General features: G+C 37.2%; 3 protein-coding genes and 1 pseudogene across 4 annotated transcripts in view; 2 read left to right on the forward strand and 2 right to left on the reverse strand.

The window, feature by feature from the left end:
- Nucleotides 1–17,727, reverse strand: part of LOC141444513 (uncharacterized) — a 36,108-nt pseudogene extending 18,381 nt beyond the window's left edge.
- The window catches only part of LOC141444833 (uncharacterized), a 337,995-nt gene that overhangs the window by 288,499 nt on the left and 24,196 nt on the right, over nucleotides 1–25,300 (forward strand). The gene's annotated exons all lie outside the window — the stretch shown is intronic.
- Nucleotides 21,676–25,300, forward strand: part of LOC141444852 (uncharacterized) — a 121,665-nt gene continuing 118,040 nt past the window's right edge. The window contains exons 1-3 of the mRNA XM_074110576.1: nucleotides 21,676–21,872; nucleotides 23,616–23,722; nucleotides 24,375–24,495. Of these exons, the coding sequence (XP_073966677.1) occupies nucleotides 21,752–21,872; nucleotides 23,616–23,722; nucleotides 24,375–24,495 (349 nt within the window). The 5' untranslated portion in view covers nucleotides 21,676–21,751. The remainder of the gene's footprint in view (nucleotides 21,873–23,615; nucleotides 23,723–24,374; nucleotides 24,496–25,300) is intronic.
- LOC141444430 (uncharacterized) overlaps nucleotides 24,634–25,300 on the reverse strand; it is an 11,272-nt gene continuing 10,605 nt past the window's right edge. The window contains exon 4 of the mRNA XM_074109980.1: nucleotides 24,634–24,683. Coding sequence (XP_073966081.1) covers nucleotides 24,634–24,683 — 50 coding nt within the window. The remainder of the gene's footprint in view (nucleotides 24,684–25,300) is intronic.

A 25,300-nucleotide genomic window follows, 5' to 3' on the forward strand; every position in this document is an offset into this window, starting at 1 on the left:
ATTACGAGTATCTAATAACAATTTCAGTCAAAGGGCTAATTTAAAAACACTTAAAACCACATCTAACAATTATACCTAGCGAAACAAATTAAAGTAAATCAAATTATAAATGAAATATTCACCTAATTATAACACTAATCAAACACACACACTGACAGTAAACGCGAGACTGAACAAAAAAATACTTCGAAAATGTCCTCACTTGCCAAAACAATTATGTTTTGCCTTATTGAAAAGATGCCAAGGTTAAATTGGCATAACCATCAAGATCAAGCACGTTGCTATGTCAATAATCAATAAGGAAATAATAATAAAGGTCGGTATTAAGTCTAAATAAAGCATGACTATAAAAGCGACACCCCTGACTGCGCGCCAAGAATAACACTAACACATTGATGGCTGCTCCTCGTACTTACACGCTAAATTGAGAGCGTGTGCGTGGCAAAATTATGTCAGGGTTGTCACATGGGTATTTAATCGCAGAATATTAAATTGTTGCAACTATAAATAATTTAAGTGAGCAAATAGAAGTAAAACAAAATATCTAAGAAACAGATTAAACAGGAAACCACAGTGAAACTCAGACATTATTAATGTTAAATAACGAGTTACCTAGATACTAGTGAATCTGAAAATAGCTTGACTTGTTTCTTCAGTTTCGTATCTATCAGAGACTCTTATCCAGCAAGGACACTAGAAAGAGCGTCTTAGTCGCAATGCTTTTTTCCATTATTAAACTCAATAAAAGTCACATATTTCGAAATTCATTAGACTTTTAAACCAAAAATAATGATATATTATTTAATATTTCTTGAGGCGGGCTATTCTCGAAGTCAAGGCAAAGTCAAAATATTTTTATTAAATTTAGACTATAACAAGCCTTTACAAATTTAAAAAATCTATTGTCGGTTTGAAAAATCTCTGTTGAGAAGAATCCGGCATGAAACTGGAGGTATCTGTTTTGCTTAGAAAAGATATCTATTTCCTATAAATGCTGCTGTATAATCAAGAGTAATCCATTATCTAATATTAAAAAGTTTCTTTCCATAATCCAGCCAAATTATTCCCTTACCTCAATTTCTTCCTCAGTTGCGGTGTATCCATGGTACCCAAATTTAGCTTTCGGTACCGGCCGACTCGGCTTTTGCAGGAACTTCGTCCACTTCCTTTCCTCCTTCTTCTTCTCTTCTTGTGTCCTCATAAATTCTTCATTTAGAGCCTTTAGGACTTCAGAATCTTTTAAAGATTCCACTATAGGTTTTATCTTCTTGAAGTCAACGCTAGAATCATTGTCGTTTTTGTGCATATGCGATTTGAGCACGCGGGATAGTCTGTGTCATGCCGCCATTTTGTTGAGTGTTCGCCATTTTGTAGAGTGGAAAAAAGCGTGGTTTAATTGTTTACGTGGGTAAATAAATAGAAATAGTTATGTTTATAAATGTGAAAGATACTTACAATTGAAGTGATTGCTGAAGATGTAACATGAACTATTTTATGAAGATAATTTAAAAATAACTGATGAACTAGGCAGAGAACTATGTTGTGTTACGGAATACTGTGATGTGAATATGGACGATTTAATGTGTTTTTGTGAGGTATAATGGCCTAATGGCAAGAAAAAGGTTCAAACTAAGAAGTGAAGGTAATTGAAATGCTGAGTGGAACTATGAAAACGATAGCAACAAAGTGCAAATGGGTGAAGACCAAAATTTTTAATTAATATTAGGTAATTCTAACTACTTGCTAACGCAGGTTAACAGGTGTGCAACTTTTTGGTCTTCACCCAAACTCGTGTTAAATGTCACAGTTCCATAGATCATTTGGGTGGTATCTAAAATTACGACGGAAGAATGTGGTAATTTCATTTGACCACATATGGACAAAACCTTCAGAGCAAAAATTCACCTCTAAGCTATTCTGTGCTCTAAGTGAGTGCGTCAAAATTAACCGTATTTAAAAATTTTTGGCCATGTTGCAACTTTCAACCCAGCTGAAGTTAATTTTTGAGTAACTTATCAAACCGTTCTATAATTCCATTTGTATGCGGCGAAGTCGTGCTTTTTCAATGAGTTTAATGGCATAATGTGCTTCTTCCAATGGGTTTCATGGGGTATTTTGCCTTATCGTAGAATTATTTTTTCCCAAATGTTTCATGTCAACTGTTTTATTTCCAAACTAATTTTTTTTCCGAAACCAAATTTTTTTCTCACTGTATTTTCTCATGGCTTTATAGAACACAGTAGGTTAGTTAGGGTTTGTTTTATCAAAATTCAGAAAAAATATGGTTTAAAAAAATATGGATAAAACCGTGAGTCGGGAAATGAAACAGTTTGGCAAATGAAACATTTAGGAATAATATTTCGGTGAAATGACATATCCGTTTAATGGCAATATCAAGTGTTCTTACCCCATGACGTGTGCTTCTCTCAGCATTTCTGATTCTCCAGAAATAAGTTCTGCTATTTTCTCTTCTGTCATTCCAGGTTTGCCTAACTCTTCTGTAAAGACAGATTTATTTTTAAGAACTGTATGATTACGTCAATTTATTGCTTAAAATGATCTCCACGTCTCGACCACAGCGGCCGTTGTTAAGACGCTTAAGTTAGGGTATAGAGTTCGTTTAGACGCAAAAGTTTTTTGACTCCACGCTTAATCTTACTGTGAGAACTGTGTCTGCGAAACGTGAAAGTAATTAAAAACAGTAATTCAGCACAGATGTAAGTATTGAATAATGTTTTGCCGTCGTATTTTGTCGGAAAAGTTTGTATTTACCTTGCTCTCTCAACTATAGCTTATTAAAGTTTACTGAAATAAAGATAAATACGAACTCATCTGACAAATAAGTACGATGGCAAAACATTCACTACATCTGTATTGATCACGCAGTAGTTTTAGTGGAAATCGCGATAGTTAAAAACTTTGTTGTAAAATTTATAGCGACTCCTAGCGTCACCTAGTCATCAATTATAGAAACTACTACACCCTGCATCGTGCTATTGGAATTTCTTAACTCATCATCATCATCATACCAATTCATATTAAATGATATTGTAACGGATAACTCACGTCTTAAATCGGCAGCCGCCGAGTCGCGTGCTCCTATGAAGAAGGGCTACGAAATAGCCCGAAACATGTTGAGCTAAACACGATTTAAGACGTGAGTTATCCGTTACAATATTATTTAATATGAGTGAGTCTCACGGTAGTCTCATGTTCAAAATCATACCAATTGTAGGATATCCACTGTTGAATATACAGGCCTCGGTTGTTGCTTCGGTTGGAAGCGGTCTGCATCCACTATGAACCCGCGGCTTTAACCAGGTCATCCGTCCATCTCGTTGGTAGATGTCCTTATTTAAATAAAGGTGTATAACTTACTAGCGACTTCTTCATCAACCACAGCCTCTTCCAAACCGTCCACTATACCCTGGTGGGTGCCAATAATCTCCCCCATTGGGGGTCACAAAGGCTTTTCCAGGGTCTACGGTCGGAGTAGGGCCCTGAAATTTAAAGGGAATTAGTTTTCGGCATCTAAAAATTTTATTCAGATTTCATTTTTAATACAATATTTTTTGTTAACCCATCAAACCTACACTTAAAATATTGTGCACCGTATATCGGTTGATTGTGACGCACTACTAAGTTATGTAACACCTGTATGATTATCGTCAATCTGGCAATAAATGGATTTGAATTTGAAACTACATATCCGTAAACTACATTAGTATCTTTAGAACTGTTATTATTATTACTATTATTACTAGTATTACTATGAGTACGTTTAGCTCAATATCATGAACCGCAGTTTGCACATTGCAAAACTGCAACTTACATACATACGAACGTTTTAAGTTAAATAAAAGCTTGTAAAAAAAGAGACTACAAAAAAACTTGTTACTTCGCTATCAAGCAATCTAAATAGCTAGGTAAGAGATGATAGTTTGTTGATATGGACATCCGGAAAATAGCTCCTGAATCAAGCAACTGATTCAGTGGCCGTATTGTTTACTGGTAATGCTTTGGCACTAGCGATCGCATTCACCGACTCTTTTTATCCTCATATCTCACCATGAAAAGAAGTGGTAATAAAAATCGTGACTCCGAGTGTTAGACAAGGCCTCAGCTTTTATAGGTGCTTCAAAAATGAAAGCAATTAACTAATTTGAATATTTTGTTACGCGAATGTACCTAATGTCTAATAATAGTAAAAACATTTGAACATATTTTTATTTTCTTACCGGTATCGTGATCTTAACTCTCTCCAAATGCGGGGCATCGTCTGGGTTAAAAGGAACTGGTCTATACCCATCTACACTAACATCTTCATTTTCACCCATTTTAGCTTCAGTCGTTTCAATTACTTCACAACTGTTTTCTAAAGCTTCTTTATTTTGCACTGAATCCCTGTTTTCTACAATTTTGTTAATAGTATCTGTATTTTTTATAACTTGCTGTTCAACATTGACTGGTAGTTCTGTATCTAAATTGAATACTTTGGTTTTGATAACTTTTGCGTAGCCATTGTAGACTATCGGTTCTGTTTTTGTGTCTATGCCGACTTCTTCTTTGTATTCTTGAATGGATTTGATGGTTTCGTCTATGGCTGAAGCTAGAAGTGATGATTTTCTTTCGATTTCTTGTATCTCCTCCTGTTTTGAAACATAATTTAAGAACAAATTAAAATCCCGACCCCTTTAATTTTCAACGTTTTTATTTGTAGAACATGTGGCTAAAGTCACTAAAAATTTTAAGTGTATTTATTTATTTCCTTCGTAATATGCTTGCTGAACTACATTAGAACAAAGTGCAATTATAAATGCTCAAGCCCACGCAGCATGATAACTACAGACATCCAGTTCGACATCACACGCATTATTGCATATGCAGGTTGGCTGGAATTACTGCCTGAGTATTGGTTTATTAAATGGGTGAAGTGCAAGTGAAGTGAACAATAACGACATTTCTAGACATTTTTGAGATAAAAACTGGTTTATTTTATGTATATGAGCGTTCTAACCTTTCTTCTATTCTGTAGTTTTGATCTTCTGTCACATTTCCTCTTACCTTTTTCTTAAAGACGTATCGCATATTTCCCCCTCTCAATCCAGGTTTAGTGTAAACTGGAGGGGTTACTTTATCCTCTGGAGGGGTTGGCAGGGGTACATCATAGACAATCTCTTCAATTATTTCCGTATCAATATGGGGGATCAACTTTTTCTTGACAATATTGGGATCCTCGTCATTTGGGCTAGGGGATCGAGGAACAGGGGGTCCGGTAAGTTTTGGAAGGGGCGCTTGGAGTCGGAAGACGTATTCGTCTGTAAGCGGGGTGGGGGGAATTGTTGAAGGAGTGGGGGTATCAATGGTACTTTTTATAGAGCTTTGTGAATCCGATTTCTTAAGTTCTAGAGTAAGGTTTTTCTTATCTTCGGTAGTTTTTGCAGAAAAGGATTGTTGTACAGTTGCTAAGTTTTCTACGGACTTAGCTGTAAAAGAAGCTTCTTGTATGAATTCTGAGTTTTCAATTGAGCTCTCACATACAAATGTTTGGTATTTGTTTTGTGATTCGTTTATTTGCACAGATTTCTTTATATTTACCTCGACTTCTTGCTCAACTTCAACGTTTTCAGATACTTCGGTTATTTCTTCTTTGGTTATTTTTAACTGGGCGCATTCGTCTTTAATTTCAATTTTAATGTCACTTGCTTCAGAAATTGACTCTTCAATTTTGACATCTTGTACTAGTTCTTTAGCTTCAGCGACTGAAGTAGATTCAAGTTTCATTGTCGACATTTCATTTACTGCCTCTTTTAATACAGATTCTTGAATTTTTGTAACCTCTCGCGAGATTTGAACGTCTTCTACTTTAACTTTTTCGATCTCTTTTATTTCTGCACCTTCTACGGTTTCTTCCTTTATAACATTGAGTTCTCCAACATATTCTGAACTCTGTATTTCTTGTATATCGATTTCATTTTTCATTTCAACTCTTATATCTATTTTTTCAACAATGTCTTCTTGTAGTTCTACGATTGGCTGAATTGTTTCAAGTTTTTCAACTTCGGCAAGATTTTTTGTTTCAATTTCTAAAGCTTTTGTAAGTCTTGTATAACTACTTCCTTGCCTTCAATAGTTGCTGTTTCAATCTGTTCACTAGACATTTCATGAGACTTAATTACTTCTTCGCGTTCTTTTTTACTTTGTGTTTCTATGGCAACACTCTCAGTAGCCATTGCTTTATTACATTCAAATTCTACACTTCTTTTTTTGTACTTTCTGCAGATGAAGTTTTACATGTTTTAGTCATTTCATCTAAAATAGCATTCTTATTTGTATATACATGAGCTTCAACAATAGCGATATAAGTATTCGCCCCTTTTGTACAACTTTCTTCTTTGCTTTCATATTTTGATTCATTTTTTACTTCAGTAGTCTCGTGTCTCGATTCTCGTTTCACCTCTGTAGACTCTAATATACTCTTACAAGTTTTTGATTCAGTAATCTCTTCCGTTTTCTTGTCAACTTTAGACAGCCACTCCAATGGGTCACTTTCTTTCATAACTTCTTCTTCTATCCTGCTTCTACTTCTAGATCTTCTTTCACGTTGCGTAATCATTTCTTCTTCAAGACCAGCTTTTACTTGAAATTCAGTTATAACTCCATCCATTTTATGAATCAATTCTTCTGACCTTTTTTCACTCAGTTGCGCCATTTCAGACCCTGATAGCATTTTCTTCTCTGCCAATTCATTATTAACCGTAACCTTTTCTTCAAAATCTCTGTATTCATGTACGTCCTCGTTTTGAGCATGGCTTACTTCTGCTACAGCAGGTACTTTAGTTTTGACTTCAACAACGTGGTTTTCTTTTGCAAACTCGTTATGGACTCTTTGCTCACGGATGATTTCGTTTTTTTCTGCTTTCCTTTCATTTATAACAGTATCTTCAACAAATCTTTTAACAGTATCCTGTTTCACTTCTGTTACTTCTTTATTTAACTTAGTAATTTCCGGTTTTGTTTCCAAAGGCTTAGACAAGACAGGCTCAGCTAGTATAAATCTTGACAGAGCAACCATGACATCTGTCAAATGTATGAAAAATGTTTTAAGTAGCAAGTCATAGTGGTACGAAGATTGTGCCGTTCCTTTGATATGTGGTATGGTCTGTAAGCCAATGGTATAAGCTCTTTGCTCAGCAAGCAACTTAGCAGTAGTATATTTGGCTTCTTTATTTACGGTTTCATCAGATTTCGAAGTATTTTCACTGGTTTTTGTCACATTTTCACTCTTGAGGTCAGATTTTCTAACTTCATGATTTGATTGCACTTCTTTCATTTCTTTTACATCCGAACATGTCTTTACTTCCTTCCTTTCAATTTGAGTTTCATCAATAGCTTTTCTCTGAGCATTTGCTTCAGTACTTTTTACTTCTTTAGCGTACTTTTCTGATTTGTTCTTCACAGTACCAGTTTCTATGAGTTCTTCTATCTCTTGTTTCATAGATAATTTACGTTCAGTCGTACGTAAGTCTTGCTTTTCAGAAGATTCGAATTTGGCAGCCTCCTTGGCGACATTAACATCACTTTCTTTAATAATTACGTCAGTTGTTTTATCAATCATAGCAATCAATCCGTTAACTTCCTTAATTGATTCTTTCTTATTTGTTTTCGTTACCGATTTAGTAGAATCCGATTGAAGTTCAGATGCAGCAGTATGTAATTCAAGATCGATTTCTTTTTTAATCTCACTGGCCACAGTTATGGCTTTTTCAATGCTCTCATCAACAATACTTGCAGCCGTCATTTCTATCTTATCCAAGTCAATTTCCTTCTTCATCTTTTCCATAAACTCAATCTCAACTTTCTCCTCCTGCAATTTCCTTTCTTCTATAGAAGTCACTTTGACTTCACTCACTCTTTCTGCAGCTACATCTACAGTTTCTGTCTTGTTCTTCAACCTAGTTCCATCAGGATCATATTGTTCAGAAATAGGAAGCTTAAATCTAGTTTCTCCATAAATCGCATCTTCGAATTTATCAAGCCCATCCAATTTTCCAAATTCATCATGATAATTAGGGTTAAGTATAATAGGGTCTTCCAAAAGGGGTATTGGAGTGGGTTCGGTCGAAAAAGGCCTGTAGGGTTTAGTGGGTAAGACAAAGGGGGATTCTGTTAGGGATCGGTCGGGACCGCGAGACTCACTGAGGGATCTACCGTTGACATTACCGGATCCATTTTGATAGATGTCAGTATAGTTGTCTAGGTCGAAATCTTTGATTTGGAATACCTCAGTCGGATGCGATGGTTGGTCGAAATCGTCCTGGTCTATCGGCTCGTACGTCGGGTCGAAGTCGTCGAGCACCGGGTCGTAGAGACCGCTGTAACAAACCATTTTGTTAAAAAAATTATTTATTGCGGACTGTACTTTTTGTTGACTGTTCTTGCACTTTCGTCTGAAATTACATTTCCATGTCAAATCTTAAGTCGATGCCCTCAACCATTGAGGAGTTTCCTCCTGCGGAAACGACCCTGGAACCACCAGGATGTTACTACGTCGTAGGATGTTTACTACGTATTCCAAATTTAAAGTCACTGAAACTGGGTCAAACTTCCATGATTTGACCCGCACATACATTTCAAGTTAAACAAAAGCTAGTAAAAGAAACCGGTCAAGAGCATGTCGGGCCTCAGGCAGTCTAGGGTACCGTATGAATATGCGAGAATGACCTAATAGTATACTTTGGCTTCGCGTAAACTATTAAGTGCAGCAGTTGTGTTGAAATTCCGGGATTTTACTTAATTCCCGGGGGAGTCCCAAAAATAACTTCGTGGTATTTATTGACGTTGCATTATGCCGACCGGATGGCTAAGTGGTTTGAGAACTGACTACGAAGGTTGGGGTTTTAAAATTTAATCCCGACGGGGCAGATATTTTTTTATACACGACTGTTTGTTCTCCGGGTCTTGGATTTTAATATGATTTAAGTATGTATTTAATCTATAAAGTATGTTTAATTCCGTTGCCTAGTATCTATGGTAAAGCTTTGCTTAGTTTGGGACTAGGTCAATTGGTGTCAAGTGTCCCATGATATTTTATTTTTTATTATAAACAAAAGTGGCTTTCATGACTCACCCAGCGGTTGGGGTTTTAAAATTTTATCCCGACCCAGTGATATGGGTATCTGTCTAATCTTGACTTTCAAATCCTTTTTTGACTGTAATGTATAGGTATTATAATACAACAGAAAGTTAACTTTTTAACCCTGTAAGTTAACTTATATTTAAAAGTAGCTATATCTATATAGTATTTATTTATGTATGCACGTAGTAATTTTATTTACGTATGTATAGATAAGTAGTTTATTTAGTATAATTTGCGTGTCGTTCCGTGAGTCACAGACGGTTCTGGCAGAAAATCAGCGCTGCAGGCGTCTAACGCTGCAGCACAATGCTGAGTTAGCGGCCGTTCACTTTCGTGGGGACACAATACCTACTATTTAAATGTGTTTTCTTTTTTTTTTTTTTTTTTTTTCTTGTGTACCGGGTGTGGCCTGTAATATGAGCGAATGATTAAAAGATAGATCATACTCGTCAAAATGAACAACATTAGTTCAGCGACTTTTAAAAATAATTAGTTTTAAATTTTTATTACTCAAAAGTTTATTCGAAGAAGCAATGTAAAGCAAAATGCTTGTTGTTTGTAGCGTGACGGCGACGTCAGTTGGGTTCTAGGATGGCGTACATTGATAGTTAGCAGTATTTAATTTTTATGAAAAAAGGAAAATTCGGAAACTTCATTATTTTTAAAAGTCGCTGATGTTGTTCAGTTTGACGAGGACGATTTATGTTTTAATTATTTGCTCGTATTAAAGGCCACACCCGGTGCGCATTGACAAGTTTGGATTTAAGAATAGAATTAATAAAAAATAATCTGTTAAGAAAATTTATAATAACCGTAGAAGTACAAATTGTGTGTGAGATGGTTAAATACAGTTGTTGTCTCCATTGACACAAATACTTTACATTACAACAATGGCATCTCGCCAAAACTATATGTAAACGATATGTAGTAGGTAAGTGTAGACCGAATCGAATACCGGAGTTTCATTTGTATCCCCATTTCGGCCAAAACCGAAACTTTATTCTATTAAAAATTTACTCTAAGGCTATATTTAAGTGTATATTGTCAGGGTTGCATATCTCAAAAGGACAAACCTTTATACGATAACTTGTCTGGCGTTCAACGCCAAGCCGCCTTTTTCTCAGGAACGCGTGGAAGTGAAGTGGGGAGGAGGTTTAGAAAAAATAAAAAAAGTCAAGGTCGTGTCTTACACGCCCAAGCCTAGGTCCGTAGCCATTATAAAAAAATAAATCTAATATATTTAATATATTTATTATGTTTGTTTTTAACAGAACTTCTTTTAAGTGTAAACTTATTGTCAATATCTCAAGCAAAAACGCCCTATAATTTTCCGTTGTTTCGAATATATTTTTCTACCGTTTGAATGGGGAGGAGGTTGAAGGGGGGGGGACAACGGGATAGGGTCGATCGATTTTAATGAAAATTTGCACTCAAGTTGAATATTTCGCAAACAGATCACATCACTCCACTTTACGTCTATGGGAGGGACGCTAAAATGATTATTTTTTACTTTTTAATTGTATCACTTAGTCGGCGTGACTGTTATGTATATTCATGCCAAATTACAGCTTTGTAGTACTAACGGTCTCTGAGCTTACCCGCGGACAAACATACAGACAGACAGACTGACTAAAAACGGTCAAGAGCAAGTCGGGCATGCTCAGTGTAGGGTGCCATAGTTCCCGACCGTCACAATAGGCGTTACGGAGTTCCGATTCCGTTTCCGTTAAGTCGGAACTTCCGTTTGATATTAAACATCCGTTTCAGTTCCGGGTCCGTTGCTTTTGAAACGGAAATTATATCGGATGTCAATGCTTACCGCGGCGACAAGACATGAGCGGCGTACATCAAAAACAAAGAAGGCTAATTTAATTACCTATGTAACGTTTCTGACACTCGCGATCACAATCTAATGACAGTTTTTGTATGCGAAAACTGTCATTTGATTGTGATCGTGAGTGTTAGAAACATTACGCAAAATACCCTGAGGTTTAGTAGACCCACCCTTAACATCTCGTCCACCTATCACTCAGGCTCCGATTCTGGTTCCGTTTTCGGTTCCGATTCCGTTTCTGGTTCCGATAAATTAAATTAAAAACATCTGGTTCCGCTTTCGGTTCCGATAAAACCACATCCGTTACATCCCTGGACGGGACCCTCGTGCGCGAGTCCGACCCACACTTGGCTAGACTGTCTAATTCTAGTTTAGTATTAGTTAAGTAATTTACTTCTAAGCTTTAGTTCTTCCTAGCTGCTGTTAATAAATACCAATTACCAGAAAATAATCACTCCTATAGAACCTGTTTATAACTATGGCTAGTATAGACACTTCACTTATATCCTCTGAACTCATCTTGAACTTTTTAACATAACAATAAGCGTACCGAACCAAAAACTGAATTTAATTAAAATATTTTATATGTTACGGTAGGCGGTTACTGTAACACTGCGGCAGCGTATAAATTTAATAAGGGTTATCTAATAATAGATTTTGTATTAAAGCCAAAAAATTATCCAATTAAAAGGCACGTTACATTGCAAGAACCCGTAATTATTCTACTTTCAATGGTCAGATGAACTTGAAATTTGGTATACAAGATGGTACTGATCTTGCTCGCTAATCCTGCCGTGAAGCAGCAGTTCTTGCACTGTTGTGTTTCGGCGTGGCTAGTAAGACAGCCAGTGAAATTACTGCCACCTGAGGTATTCCATCTTAGGCCTCTAGGTTGGCAATACCCCTGGCGTTGCAGATGTTTATGAGCGGTGGTGATCTCTTACCATCAGGAGACCCACTTGCTCGTTTGCCATCCAGTCGAATAAATAAAAAGAAAACTAAAAACATTTTTAAATCCTTTTTAGTTGTTTACAGTGCCTAGTCTAAAAGTTACTAATGCATACACCGATGGAGTGTTTTAGCACAAAATTTGGTTCACTACATACAAAATGACCTAGTACTGTATACATTTGAGGGCCAGATTTTTTGCCGCCCAGTATAATTATTTAGCTAGTTAATTTAATACTGGCCGTTTTTCTGTTTGATTTCCTTTAAAAAACGGGGAAGCATAACTGACAAGTATAAATAAATAATACAGAGTGAGAAATCGATAAGAATTACTGACTTACCAAAACATAGCAATATTTTATAGAACGTTTGTTTCCGAACCTAATTTGAATAAAGCTCTCTTAGCACGTTAATAAACTTCAAAGACACTGATGTATTAAACTGTTCAAAGGGTATAAAAATCATGCAGTTGGTATTTTGAAACGTTATGGTGGAAAAAGAAATGTCACAATATGTATAATATCTACCATGTTTTGCCCTTAAATGATTGTTGTATTATTTGAAAAGACCTATAAAATTTAAACGGCTATGGTGCATGACATTAGGTTTTTCTTCGATTAACACAAATAAACACTCATTTTGGATTAAGAAATACAAATGTAACATCCAACAAACATCGACTGGTTTAAAAAATAAAATGATAAAAACCTCTTACTTATTTTTATAGACCAGGTAAAACTTCATTTCGACCAATAAAAATAGGATTATTAAATAAACACACTGTCCAAAATATCGTTCGAAAAACAAATCGTAAATGAAATAAAAAACTTACGCGTCCGTTGAAGTTGCTTTTAAATTAAGGCCAAATCGCTTGCAGCTAAATTCCGTGAACACTGATCCAAGATGGCGGATGACGTATCTGTCAAATTCTAACTATTTCCACCTATCACAGTGCCCTATTTTAAATTTAAACGTATAGCTATAGATTTAAATTTTCAATTGCTTATCGTATGAAATCAGCCGCAGTACTAGAACGAAATCAATAATTATTTATTGGCAAGTATCGAACTACTGTCATTGAATGATTAATTTGAATTTAAAAGTGTTTGTCTATTTTTAAATCTTATGTGATTAGTGTTAGAGACTGGTTTTAATTGTGTTTTGAAATAATTATGTACTCTTAGTTTTAAGGTGACGAAGTTTATACCTTAGGATTGATAGTATTATTAGGCCAATGTTAATGAATTTAGCACTTAATTAACCTTGTCTACGTTTATTTTGGTTTGTGACATGAAATCTATCATCGGGAAATATTTATAATTAACTCGCGACTTCTCTTTGAAGAATTATGGCTTATCGCAAAAAATTTCTTCAGCTTATAAACTATCTGTGTGTCATCAATTTTATCAAAATCCACCTTACGCGAATAAGTTACAAACATCTTTAACTTTTTCATTCGTAATCTTAGATATGATTTAGTGCGTGATTCTGGAGATGCTTTGAGTATTTATCTAGATAAATAGTTAAAGTGGAGATGTGAGCAGAATCAGCCCTACAACTCAGTTGAAAATGGATCGTAGACAATCATAATTTAGAGCGTTTACCTGCTGAGCATTTTTGTTAGTTTTCTCGATTGTTCCATAAAAAAAATGAAAATAAAAATGTGGTCTGATAGAACTCTTCTTAATATATAAGTTAATGTGTTCTACCCAATAATTATTCGTGCTAGACTTTTATATTCTTTAAAACGAACAAATGCTTATTAACGGCAAAAACAGAATGGCGTCCAAGGGCTATATGTGTAACTAAGGGACCCCATACATCCCTGTATTTTTATTATTATTTTTTTATTTTTTTTTCTTTAATTGTATAATATAGTTTTAAGTATTTTTTTGTAATTATATTATTTATGAAAAAATGACTTTCTGCCAAGTTTCTTGCGGCGCATTCTTCTTGGCAATGATGGTCTTTCCGAAAGCGCTGGTAGTTTAAAAATGACGTGTAAAAGTGCCCATTGCGGCCTATTTACTGAATAAATCATTTTTTTTTTTTTTATTTGAATTTTGAATTTTATACCATTTTGCCGTCTTAGCTATGATTCCTGGTCAGCCTATGTGCGTTAAGACGAAAAACGGTATACCGCAAATATGGCCCTTGGACGCCATTCTGTTTCTGCGCCAATTTTTGTACAAGCCAAAATCAAAATCAAAAAAATCAAAATCATTTATTCAGTAAATAGGCAGGCACTTTACACGTCATTTTTTAACTAAGCGCTTTCGGAAAGACCATCAAAGAAGAATGCGCCGCAAGAAACTTTTTTTAGTTTTTTAAATTTAATAATAAAATACTTAAATACAGTATACAATGATACGGAACCTAAAAAATAATAAAATAATGTAACGGATGTGGTTTTATCAAAACTAAACTCTAACTATAATCTACGTTCAGTGGAATTTATCGTACCAGAAAAATAATAATATTATAAACGTAAATTTAATTCAGAAATTTTGCATTTCAGGTCAAGTAACCATTAAACTTTTGGATTCCGAAGGCAAGCTCACGAGCCGTTTGCGCATGCAAGTCAGTGCGCGTAGGCAGGTTTTCAGGGATTGAGTTGACTTAAGTTCCAGAGACACAAGTTATTTGCCTTTGTTTACTTGTTTTAGTTTTTTAAATTTAGGTGGTTTTTGACTACGGAACCCTAAAACAGTAGAATTAAAGGGATGTAACTGATGTGGTTTTACCGGATCCGAAAGCGGAACTAGATGTGTTCAATTTAGTTTATCGGAACCAGAAACGGAATCGGAACCGAAAACGGAACCGGAACCAGAATCGGAGCCTGAGTGATAGATGCGGACGAGATGTTAAGGGTATACTAAACTTGAGGGTCAAATGATAGTTTTCGCATACAAAAACTGTCATTCGATTGTGATAGCGAGTGTCAGAAACTTTACATAATTAGCCTTCTGTTTGTTTTTGATGTAGGTAAGCCGCTCATGTCCAGTGGCCGCGGAAGCATTGACTTAACATCCGATATAACTTCCGTTTCAAAAGTAACGGAACCGGAACCAGAACGGATGTTTAATATCAAACGGAGTTCCGACTTAACGGAAACGGAATCGGAGCTCCGTAACATCCCTGTCAATAACATCTTAACACTTACCGAACCACTCCTAGCTCCAAGACATCGGTCGCAGCAGCCACCGCTGTCTTGGCTCCATCATGGGACACGCTGGCCGCATCAGCTCCGTTGATCCTGGTGACGGTGTCCCCGTTGCGAAGGTTGGCTTGATCAGCTGGTGAATTTGGGATGACCTGGAAAAGATTCACTATAAGTCTTTTATATAGGTTTAGAATTGCGAGCTATGGAGAGAGCTATGCTTGGGGAAATGAGGAGATACGTAGAAGAACAAGGGTCACCGACATAGCCAAGCGAATTAGCTCGTTGAAGTGGCAATGGGCAGGCCATATAGCACGGAGGACAGATGGTCGACGGGGCCGAAAGGTTCTCGAGTGGAGAACGCGCGGCAAGCGCAGCTTAGGACGTCCACCAACGAGATGGACGGATGACCTGGTTAAAGTTGCGGGTTCACGGTGGATGCAAGCCGCTTCCAACCAAGGCAACTGGAGGTCTATGGGGGAGGCCTATGACCAACAGTGGACGTCCTATGGCTGATATGATGATGATGGAAAAGACTATTATTGGGTACTAGTAAAAATTTACTGATTGCCAGAAGCTTCAGGTCAACGCTCTATTTAACCATCAGGCTACAACATGTTTGTTCTTTGTTTTCGCAGGTCCGGTTTTCTAGCGATGATTCTTAGACATGTTTCATCAAATCGGTTCAGCCTTTTTTGAGATATTGAACTTTGAAGTGACAAAGTCGGGGGTTACCCAACTTTTAGTTGGTTAGGTTATTACAAGCTTTTATTTAGCTGGCCCTGTTTGTTTATATTTGGGTCAAATCTTGGGAATATATAAATTTGACCCACTTTCGCTGGTCGGAATAACTTGAAATTAGGCATGTTTTTTTTTTTTATTCGACTGGATGGCAAACGAGCAAGTGGGTCACCTGATGGTAAGAGATTACCACCGCCCATACACCAGGAGGATTGCAGATGCGTTGCCAACCTAGAGGCCTAAGATGGGATACCTCAAGTGCCAGTAATTTCACCGGCTGTCTTACTCTCCACGCCGAAACACAACAGTGCAAGCACTGCTGCTTCACGGCAGGATTAGCGAGCAAGATGGTGGTAGCAATCCGGGCGGACCTTGCACAAGGTCCTACCACCTGCAAATGAAAATAAAAAATTAAAAACAAATGCTGAAAATATTTAAATCTGGTGACATTACAATATTCTGGTAGGACATATCGGTTCAGCCATGATCGTCTCCGCAGGAGGGAACTCTTCAACGGTTAGTGGCATCAATTTGAAATTTGATACGGAAATGTAGTTTAGATTAGCAAGTACCTACAATCAACAAAAAGTGCAATCAGCAAAAAAAGCTTGTTTTAAAAAAGGTATTTTTTTAAACAAAAACTTATTTGATAGCAGTCGGGTTTTCAATTGTTTTTCTTATGTATATTTATCCGGCCTTCGTGAATCAGCTGTCAATCAGCAATCACTTGCGAAACTTGACTGTGCGCCAGCGCAGCTATAAGCGTCCGCTAATTCTATCGACGGTGCATCATTTGGATGTCAATGTTACGCTTGTGACGGCGATAACAAATAGATGCATTTATAATTAAGAACAACTACCGTAAACTGCTTCAACTTTGCCCTCTGGCCCCAACATTGCCTGATTCGATTTAGAATCGATAACTTAGCACTTTTATAGGTTTTAAACTTTTATTTGCACGGGAATTATTATTACGGGGGGATAAAAGTTTAAAAACCTAAAGGGTGCTAATTTATCGACCCTAAATCGAATCAGGCAATGTTGGGGCCAGAGAGCAAAGTTGAAGCAGTTTACGGTATGCAGACATGGGTGGCCTTGAGACTTGACCTATGGGCTCTCAAACAGAGGACCTTAGGTTTAATCCCGGGCTCGCATCTCTGACTTTTTAGAAATTCACGCGCGAAATTAAATGTTCAATAAAATATTTTCAATGAACTAAAAATTGCTTTTCTCACCCGCGCTTATGCAAGATGTGCGTGTTCATGCAGTTCCTCCACCACCACACTGTAAGAACACATAAATCACACAAACCCATCTATCACCACCACCACACCACACCGACGCGTTTCTAACTCAACCAGAGCTCATCTTCAGAGTAACACAACCGTATATATACACCATGCTACCAGATGTTATACCCAACATCTGGAACCTAACATCTGGGGTCTAACGTCTGGTAGTGGTGTACGTTGTGTTGCTCTGAAGACGAGCTCTGGCTGAGTTCAAAAAGCGTCAGTGTAGTGTGGTGGTGGTGATAAATGGGTTTGTGTGGTTTATGTGTGTTCTTACAGTGTGGTGGAGGAACTGCATGAACACTTTTATCTTGCATAAACTTAGCTATCATAAGGTCGCGGGTGAGCAAATTATTTATAGTTCAATAATATGGACCTCCGCAAAGTAACGCCTGATTCAATAAATTATTTACATTTCATTCACTCCTTTCAACTCCATTGTTCTCTGTGTGACACACACTGAGTTAATTCCTCTATGGGGTCAATTAAGTGAACTAACTTTGACAACAGTCAGGGGCATGTCGAAGTCCGCGCCCCCGAGCAGCCGAAAGCCCCAGGGCTCCTCCCCTGTCCGTGAGAGCCGCACCTCTAGCTCCATCTATCAACAATACATATAATTGGTAACCTATAGTTAATAAAAAGGCCAGTTACAGGCAATCTTCGATGATACAGGAATGCCGCGTAAGTCGCGTAACCTAGGAAAAGTAGCAAATTAAGTTTCGTGGCTGGTATAAGTAATAAATAGGTATAAACACAGAGTTATTTTAATTTAAACTCTCCTGCAAAATTTGTCTCTATATAGTCACATAGCGGCATTATCCATTATTGTTTACGCGGCATTGCAGCAGGGCTAACTACGAAACTCGAAGATCGTATCGTACCGTCCCTCTCGCTCTCGCATTAAATAGTATAAGCGTAAGAGGGACCGCACGACACGAACTTCGAGTTTCGATACTGCATCATCGTCGCAATGATCTCCTCGAGTTTGTGGTGTACGAGTAACTCTCTATTGAACACCGCGATAGTAGGTACCTAAGCAGTTCAGAAAACGCAAAGTAAATAGAAAATTTCCAAGATAATCAATAGGCGGTCTTACTGCGATCTCTTTCAGGCAACCTTGCAATAGAAAGAAATAAGGAATAGAATACGGTATTTGACTATTTTGTATATTTTTTATAAATTAAAACTACACAATGCCTGTTATCGAATAGAAAAACAATTTTTAAGCTACCTTTACAAATAACAAAGTTATAAAGGTTTGAAATTCAAGATTAGAAAGAGAAAGACATACTGGCATGTGACGTCACACGCCAGTACCGCCATACTTGCTGCATAGAGAAAGAGACAGGTATATAGATTTTTCAAAAAATCACTATAAATCCAATTTTCAACCGATTTAAATTTTCTCTTCGCTAAACACTATCTGTATATCTATATTTTCGTAATAATATTAAGATATGGCAAATTCAGGAGTTATCAAATACCGTATTTAGCAGGGCTTAAATCATCGAATATCGGACGGCGACATCTATACGAACGCATTACAACTATAGATACAACAGGTCACCAATCATGGACATTAGTACCACAGAATCATCATCATCACCACAGAATAAGTAATAAGTCTCCTGAGGCCCACGTCAAATTTCGATTATTACAATTTGAAACTTAATGTCAATTAGTTAAAGTTGACATTTGATTTGAAGGATGTCCTAAATTTAGGACGTTGGGCCTTAGGAGGATAGTAGGACCCGGTAATAGATAGTTATTGGAACATTCCTTACTTAAAATTTTGGATTAACGGGAAATAATCAAATCGTCACTACTTTGAAAAAATCTCGTATCTAAAATCAAAATGTCAACAAAATTGAACCTTGATGTAATTTCTATAAAGTTCACTCAGAAAAATTATCTATTTTGAGCTACGAGTTTTTTAAAAGTAGTGACGAAATATAGGTTCCTGTCCATGATTGGTGGCATTACCCTAAGTTTTTCACTAACAATAATCGCGGTTACCTTGTATATTTTCTTCTGTCACGTCCTAGTGCTAACCAAGGCACGGTTAACGGCTAACTGGCCGTTAAACTTGGCACTGAGGTTGTGACCGCATTTCAGAGTCTAGATTCGATCGCTGATTGATAAGAGAGAAAGCATAGATCGATAATGATTCCCGCCTCCGTTTTTGATTTAAAAAAAAAATTATAATACCGTAAACAGCTTCAACTTTGCCCTCTGACTCCAACATTGCCTGATTGGATTTAGAGTGGATAACTTAGCACTCGTATAGGTTTCAAACTTTTATCTACACGGGAATTATATTATGGGGATAAAAGCTTAAAAACATAATATACCGGGTGCTAAGTTATGACTCTAAATCAAATAGGGCAATCTTGGGGCCAGAGGGCAAAGTTGAAGCAGTATACGGTATATAATTTTCACGGGCCACTTGACACTGTAATTTATGAGCCACCATGGGACCATTTCACAGTAAACGTCATAGTAACAACGCATTAATTAACAAGGATAATCGTAATGACTTTTCCTTTGATAAGGTTCCATGGTGGCTAATGAATTAAAATTCCTTGACCGTACGACACAAGTGTTTGTGTGTTTGTATGTTTGTCCGTCTTTCACGTCGAAACGGAGCAACGGATCGACGTGATAGGCTACTTTTTTTTCCCGGAAAAATGCACAGTTCCCGAGGGAACAGCGCGCGATAACCGAATTCCACGCGGGCGAAGCCGCGGGCAAAGGCTAGTGGCATAATACTTGAACGCTCGCCAGTGTCCTAAAAAGTTATAATTAATCCGTCAGTTTTGATTATTGGAAAATATTGGTCACGTACCTATTTATTATTTTATCAATTAAACAAAAAATATAAAGATACTAGCTTTTTCCTAAAGAATATAAAACATTGTCCCCGGCTCGCACCTCTGAGTTTATCAAAATTCATGTGCGGAATTACATTTGAAATTTACAACGAGCTTTACGGTGAAGGAAAACATCGTGAGGAAACCTGCAACAAACCTGCGAAGCAATTCAATGGTGCGTGTAAAGTTCCCAATCCGCGCTGGGCCCGCGTGGGAACTATGGCCCAAGCCCTCTTGTTCTGAGAGGAGGCCTGTGCCCAGCAGTGGGACGTATATAGGCTAGGATGATGATGATGATAAAACATTGTATGTCGCACGGGCGGTACTAGAATTACGAACATCGGCTCAATAAAGCCCTCAGTCTTCGACTTCGGGCTTCTAATAGACTCTCGTTCGTAATTCCTTATTTACCGCCCTTAAGACACAATGTACTAATTTGCCTGTCACGTTGCTGTTACGGTCATGGTACGATAGGTACGGTGTAATGTGTAGAGACCTTAAAAATGTGGGGCTCAAAATTCATAATAATTCATAATTAATTTGTAGTAATCAATCATGTCGTACATACTTGTATATTGATAGATAGATAAAAAACTTTATTCACAAACATGCCATGACAATTCTACATAAACAAACGATTCAAATTGTTACATATTTAAATTAAGTTGTCACGGCACAGCCGCGAAAAGTGGAGTATTGCAGTGTTTTATAACTACTGAGCTGGCAACGTTGCATTTTTGATAGTTTTTCTCGATTATTCCATAAAAATTGAATGAAAATTAAAAATGTGGTAATAAATAGAACTGTTCTTAATATATAAGTTAATGTCTCTACTTCGATAATTATGCGTGATAGACTTTTATTTTCTTTAAAAACCGTTAATAAACATTTTTTTGTTTTTAAATAATGTAAAATTAAGTCTATCACGGATAATTATACACATGAACTTATATATTATTAAGAACAGTTCTATCAGACCACATTTTTAATTTTCATTCAATTTTTATGGAATAATCGAGAAAAACTAACAAAAATGCAACGTTGCCAGCTCAGCAGGTATAAACGCTCTTGAGTGTCCAATACAAAGGATAGGATGACTCTTTATTGAAAACAAAAATATACGGTGACATAAACGGTTCGACTGCAAGAAGGTAGATGTACCTATGATTAGGTAAAAAAACCGGGCAAGTGCGAGATGGACTCGCGCACCGAGGGTTCCGTGCACATTTATAAGTATGTAAACGGGAATCGTGCCTTGATGATATTTCTCGATTTTTCCGAGTGATTTATACATCCAGTGTATGCAGAGCCCTACTCTTAAGCAAAATGTACGCAGTGTGGGGTCAGAATAAATTGGACAACTGGAAGTGCCCTATAGGTTTTCAGTGCACTGCTATTTGTATGGAAACACGTTGTTTAGTGACTGTAACTTTTGATTGCGTTGACTTCGAAGTTTGATTATTTCAGAGCTTCAAGGGACTGCAGATTTGAGTATTCGATATCAATTTCAACTTGAAACGTCCACGCGTTCCTGAGAAAAAGGGTCTTGACAGACGGACGGACGGACGGACAACAAAGTGATCCTATAAGGGTTCCGTTTTTTCCTTTCGAGGCACGGAACCCTAATACTAACTATAGCTTAGTATAATAGTAAAATTATTCATATGTAGGTACCATAAATCGCATCCAACTAGATTTAACATGAATCGAGTAGACTAAAAACAACTGCAAAATAACATCAAATCTGTTCATATAAATATTGCAAAAATGCGTGTGATAATTTTGTGTTTATTTGTGTATTTAAATTGTGTTCTAACTAAGACGATTACCAAGTCGCTGACTGAGTCAATGGGCCAAGAAGTCATTGAAATAGGATCTCCATTAAAAGGTAAAGATTTATACCTGAGCAGGTACCTACGAATTAGGTACCTAACCTAAGTTTATTAGAAAACTAGCTTATGCCCGCGGCTTCGCTCGCGCAGAATTGGTATGTAGCTTAAACCTTATTTGATCCCACAGGAACCATACATTATTTGGGGATAAAAAGTATCCTATATGTTAATCCAGGGTTTATAACCTATAATAATACGACAATTTAGTGATATAAAACAAAAATTATTTCACTATATGTAATAACTTCTCTGTGTCATCGTACGACATGTTTTGTAGGGCACTTTGGAGTTTTTTCTTACACTTAACATAACTTAACGAATATAAGTCTAGCCTCGCATTCAACCTATTATAAAGAAGTGGACCTAAAAGAACGAAATATTTTGAAGAAAATGCGCGTTTTGGTGTTCTGTTATTAGGGCAGACAAGATTTTTGCGTCTTTTAGTAGTTAATCAGTGCTGTAAGGGATTGCGGCGGGCTGTTTTAAGACAATGCTCAAAATAAATAGCTGTCTGACTGTTAGAACTTCACATGATTTATGTAGGAGGTTAGTGGGATATCGATAGGGACGGAACGTAGAAACTTTGAGAATCGCTCTCTGGGCTCTTTCTTGGCTTAGTAGTGACGTTTTAGCCAAGCCCCCCCCCCATGAAGAAATGCAGTACGTTAATACATTTCGACACAAGTTTATTTTTTTTTTATTCGACTGGATGGCAAACGAGCAAGTGGGTCACCTGATGGTAAGAGATTACCGCGCCCATAGACACCTGCAACACAAGGGGGATTGCAGATGCGTTGCCATAGAGGAAGGAAGATGGGATACCTCAAGTGCCAGTAATCACCGGCTGTCTTACTCTCCACGCCGAAACACAACAATGCAAGCAGTTCTATTTCACGGCAGGATTAGCGAGCAAGATGGTGGTAGCAATCCGTTTGCACATTAATATATAATTATAAAAAAATATTTATTTTAATATTTCTTTCTAATATTAATATCTACACTTGACATAAGTGACGTCAAAATGACTCACCCCTGCCGAGCTCTGTCATTTATATCATGGTCTTCATTGAGGTTGTGTTAAGATGTCCAAAATTGCAAAACTTAAGCACAGCAGTTGAAACCGCAAGATGTTGTTTTGTTTGTTGTTTGTTTAGATGTCCAAGATTTCAAAACTAAGCACAGCAGTTTACATCGCAAGATGTTATCCTAAACTGGACTTTTGTATAACCGAATGCAGCAGAAAGTACGGCGACCAAGAATACGCGGCTCACGACTCAAAAACTACGCTCGTCTGGCTTCACCCTTAAGGCTAGTAGGGCTACTACGAAATTCGAAAATCGACGTTTGTACCGTAAACTGCTTCAACTTTGCCCTCTGGCCCCAACATTGCCTGATTCGATAAACTTTCGATAACTTAGCACCCTTTAGGTTTTAAAACTTTTATCCCCCGAAATTCCGTGTAGATAAAAGCTTAAAACCTATAAGAGTGCTAAGTTATCGACTCTAAATCAAATCAGGCAATGTTGGGGCCAGAAGGCAAAGTTGAAGCAGTTTACGGTATCGTACCGTCCCTCTCACTCTCGTATGAAATAATATTAACGTCAGCGGGACGGTACGATACGAACTTCGATTTTCGGATTTCGTAGTAGCCCTACTGTACTCGTAGGTAGTGTTACCCAGCAATCGAACTTATGTAGGTTGGAAATGATGATGATGAGTTTCAAATGTGACTGTCACAGATTTGCCGGATGGCCTGGAAGAGGAGCCATCAGCAGAGAAAGATGATGATGACGTCACCACCGTATCCGTCCAACCAGCCACCAAGAAAGAAGTCAAGAAAACTACAGTAAATATTTTTCTCACTTCTCTCGCTCGTGCTCATGTTTATACTGTATCTAGTCAAAGTCAAGTCAAAATGTCTTTATTCAATTTATACTCCATTTATTTTAACATTTGAAACTTAACGGTAAAATTTGCACACGTTTTTAAATGAAAAGTCAAAGTCAAAGTATGAAACAACGAAACTATTTAAAATTGTGTTAACTTCTGTAATAAAAACATAATAAGTACCGCTAATAAATTTACCTACATGTAGGTATTTTTAGTCCATTTGTGTTCGAAGTACCAAAAAACGTGTGTTAAAATTTGACCGTTAATTCAAATCTTAAAATAAACGGAGTATCGGCTATAACAAGCACTTATGAATGTCAAAAAAAATCTACCACCGGTTCGGAAAAACCTCTGTTTTTCAGGGGGGACAGGGGTGAGGGCGCCCCGGATGTCGCTGTCTCGCGAGTTACACCTATCAGCAAAACAGCGTTGCATGCTGCAAATAATAAACTTTTCCACCACTGTAATCAGTTATGTACCTATTAGACATGTTATGTTTATAAATAAACGACTTTGACTTTGACTTTACACATATCTATACGAATATCGTCGTCTCAGAAAATTAACTCCAAATTTGCTCTAAACAACTTAGTATTCCAATGTTCTAGACAGCAGACGGCCGAAGGAAGCTGAAGGATGTGGACAAGATAGACTCCATCAGCAGGAACCAGGAGGAAGAAGAGGAACGCGTCGAGAAGGAGCTCGCCGATATATACAAGGACAGCAACGGTGAGACTCGTCACAAAATATAATCATCAACATCATTATCTTGTCTCATCATCATCATCAGCCTATAGCAGTCCACTGCTGGACATAGGCCTTGGACATAGGCCTTCCCCATAAAGCGCCATTGCGCAATGTCCTCGGCTAAGCGAATCCAGCTTCTACCAGCAGCCTTTCGCAGATCATCACTCCACCTGGCAGGAGGGCGTCCCACACTACGTTTGCCAAGACGCAGTCTCCACTCAAGAACTCGTTTACTCGTTGTCGGTTCTGCGACAGATATGACCAGCCCACTGCCACTTCAAGTTGCTAATTCTCTGAGCTATGTCGATGACTTTAGTTCTGTGTCGGATAGCCTCGTTGCGAATTCTATCTTTCAGAGAAACTCCGAGCATAGCTCGTTCCATAGCTCGCTGAGCGACCTTGAAGTGGTGGACGTATTCAGTATTCAGTATTTATTTATTGCAAAACCTTTTACAAAAAAATATAAAAAAAGATGCCCTGTTGGGGCGTGGCAATTTTAAAATTAATTACATTAATTAACTTATATACAACATATTATGCTATTTTAACCTCATTTTTTAGGAAGAGGTTTAAGGAACATTTATAAATTAACTTTATGTAAGGTATCTGAATAAACTAAACATTTATCTAGAAATAACATAAACTTAGAACTTAATGTGGTATCACAGAATGAATAGATAATAGGACAAGTAATACCTAGTGCAATGAGATCATCTTTAATGAGGGCTATCGTTTTTTGTCTCACGAGATGGCGCACTGTTGCGTGAGGTTTTTAAGTACTTATGGC

This window comes from Choristoneura fumiferana, chromosome 30 (genome assembly GCF_025370935.1).
Source record: "Choristoneura fumiferana chromosome 30, NRCan_CFum_1, whole genome shotgun sequence".
NCBI lineage: Eukaryota > Metazoa > Arthropoda > Insecta > Lepidoptera > Tortricidae > Choristoneura > Choristoneura fumiferana.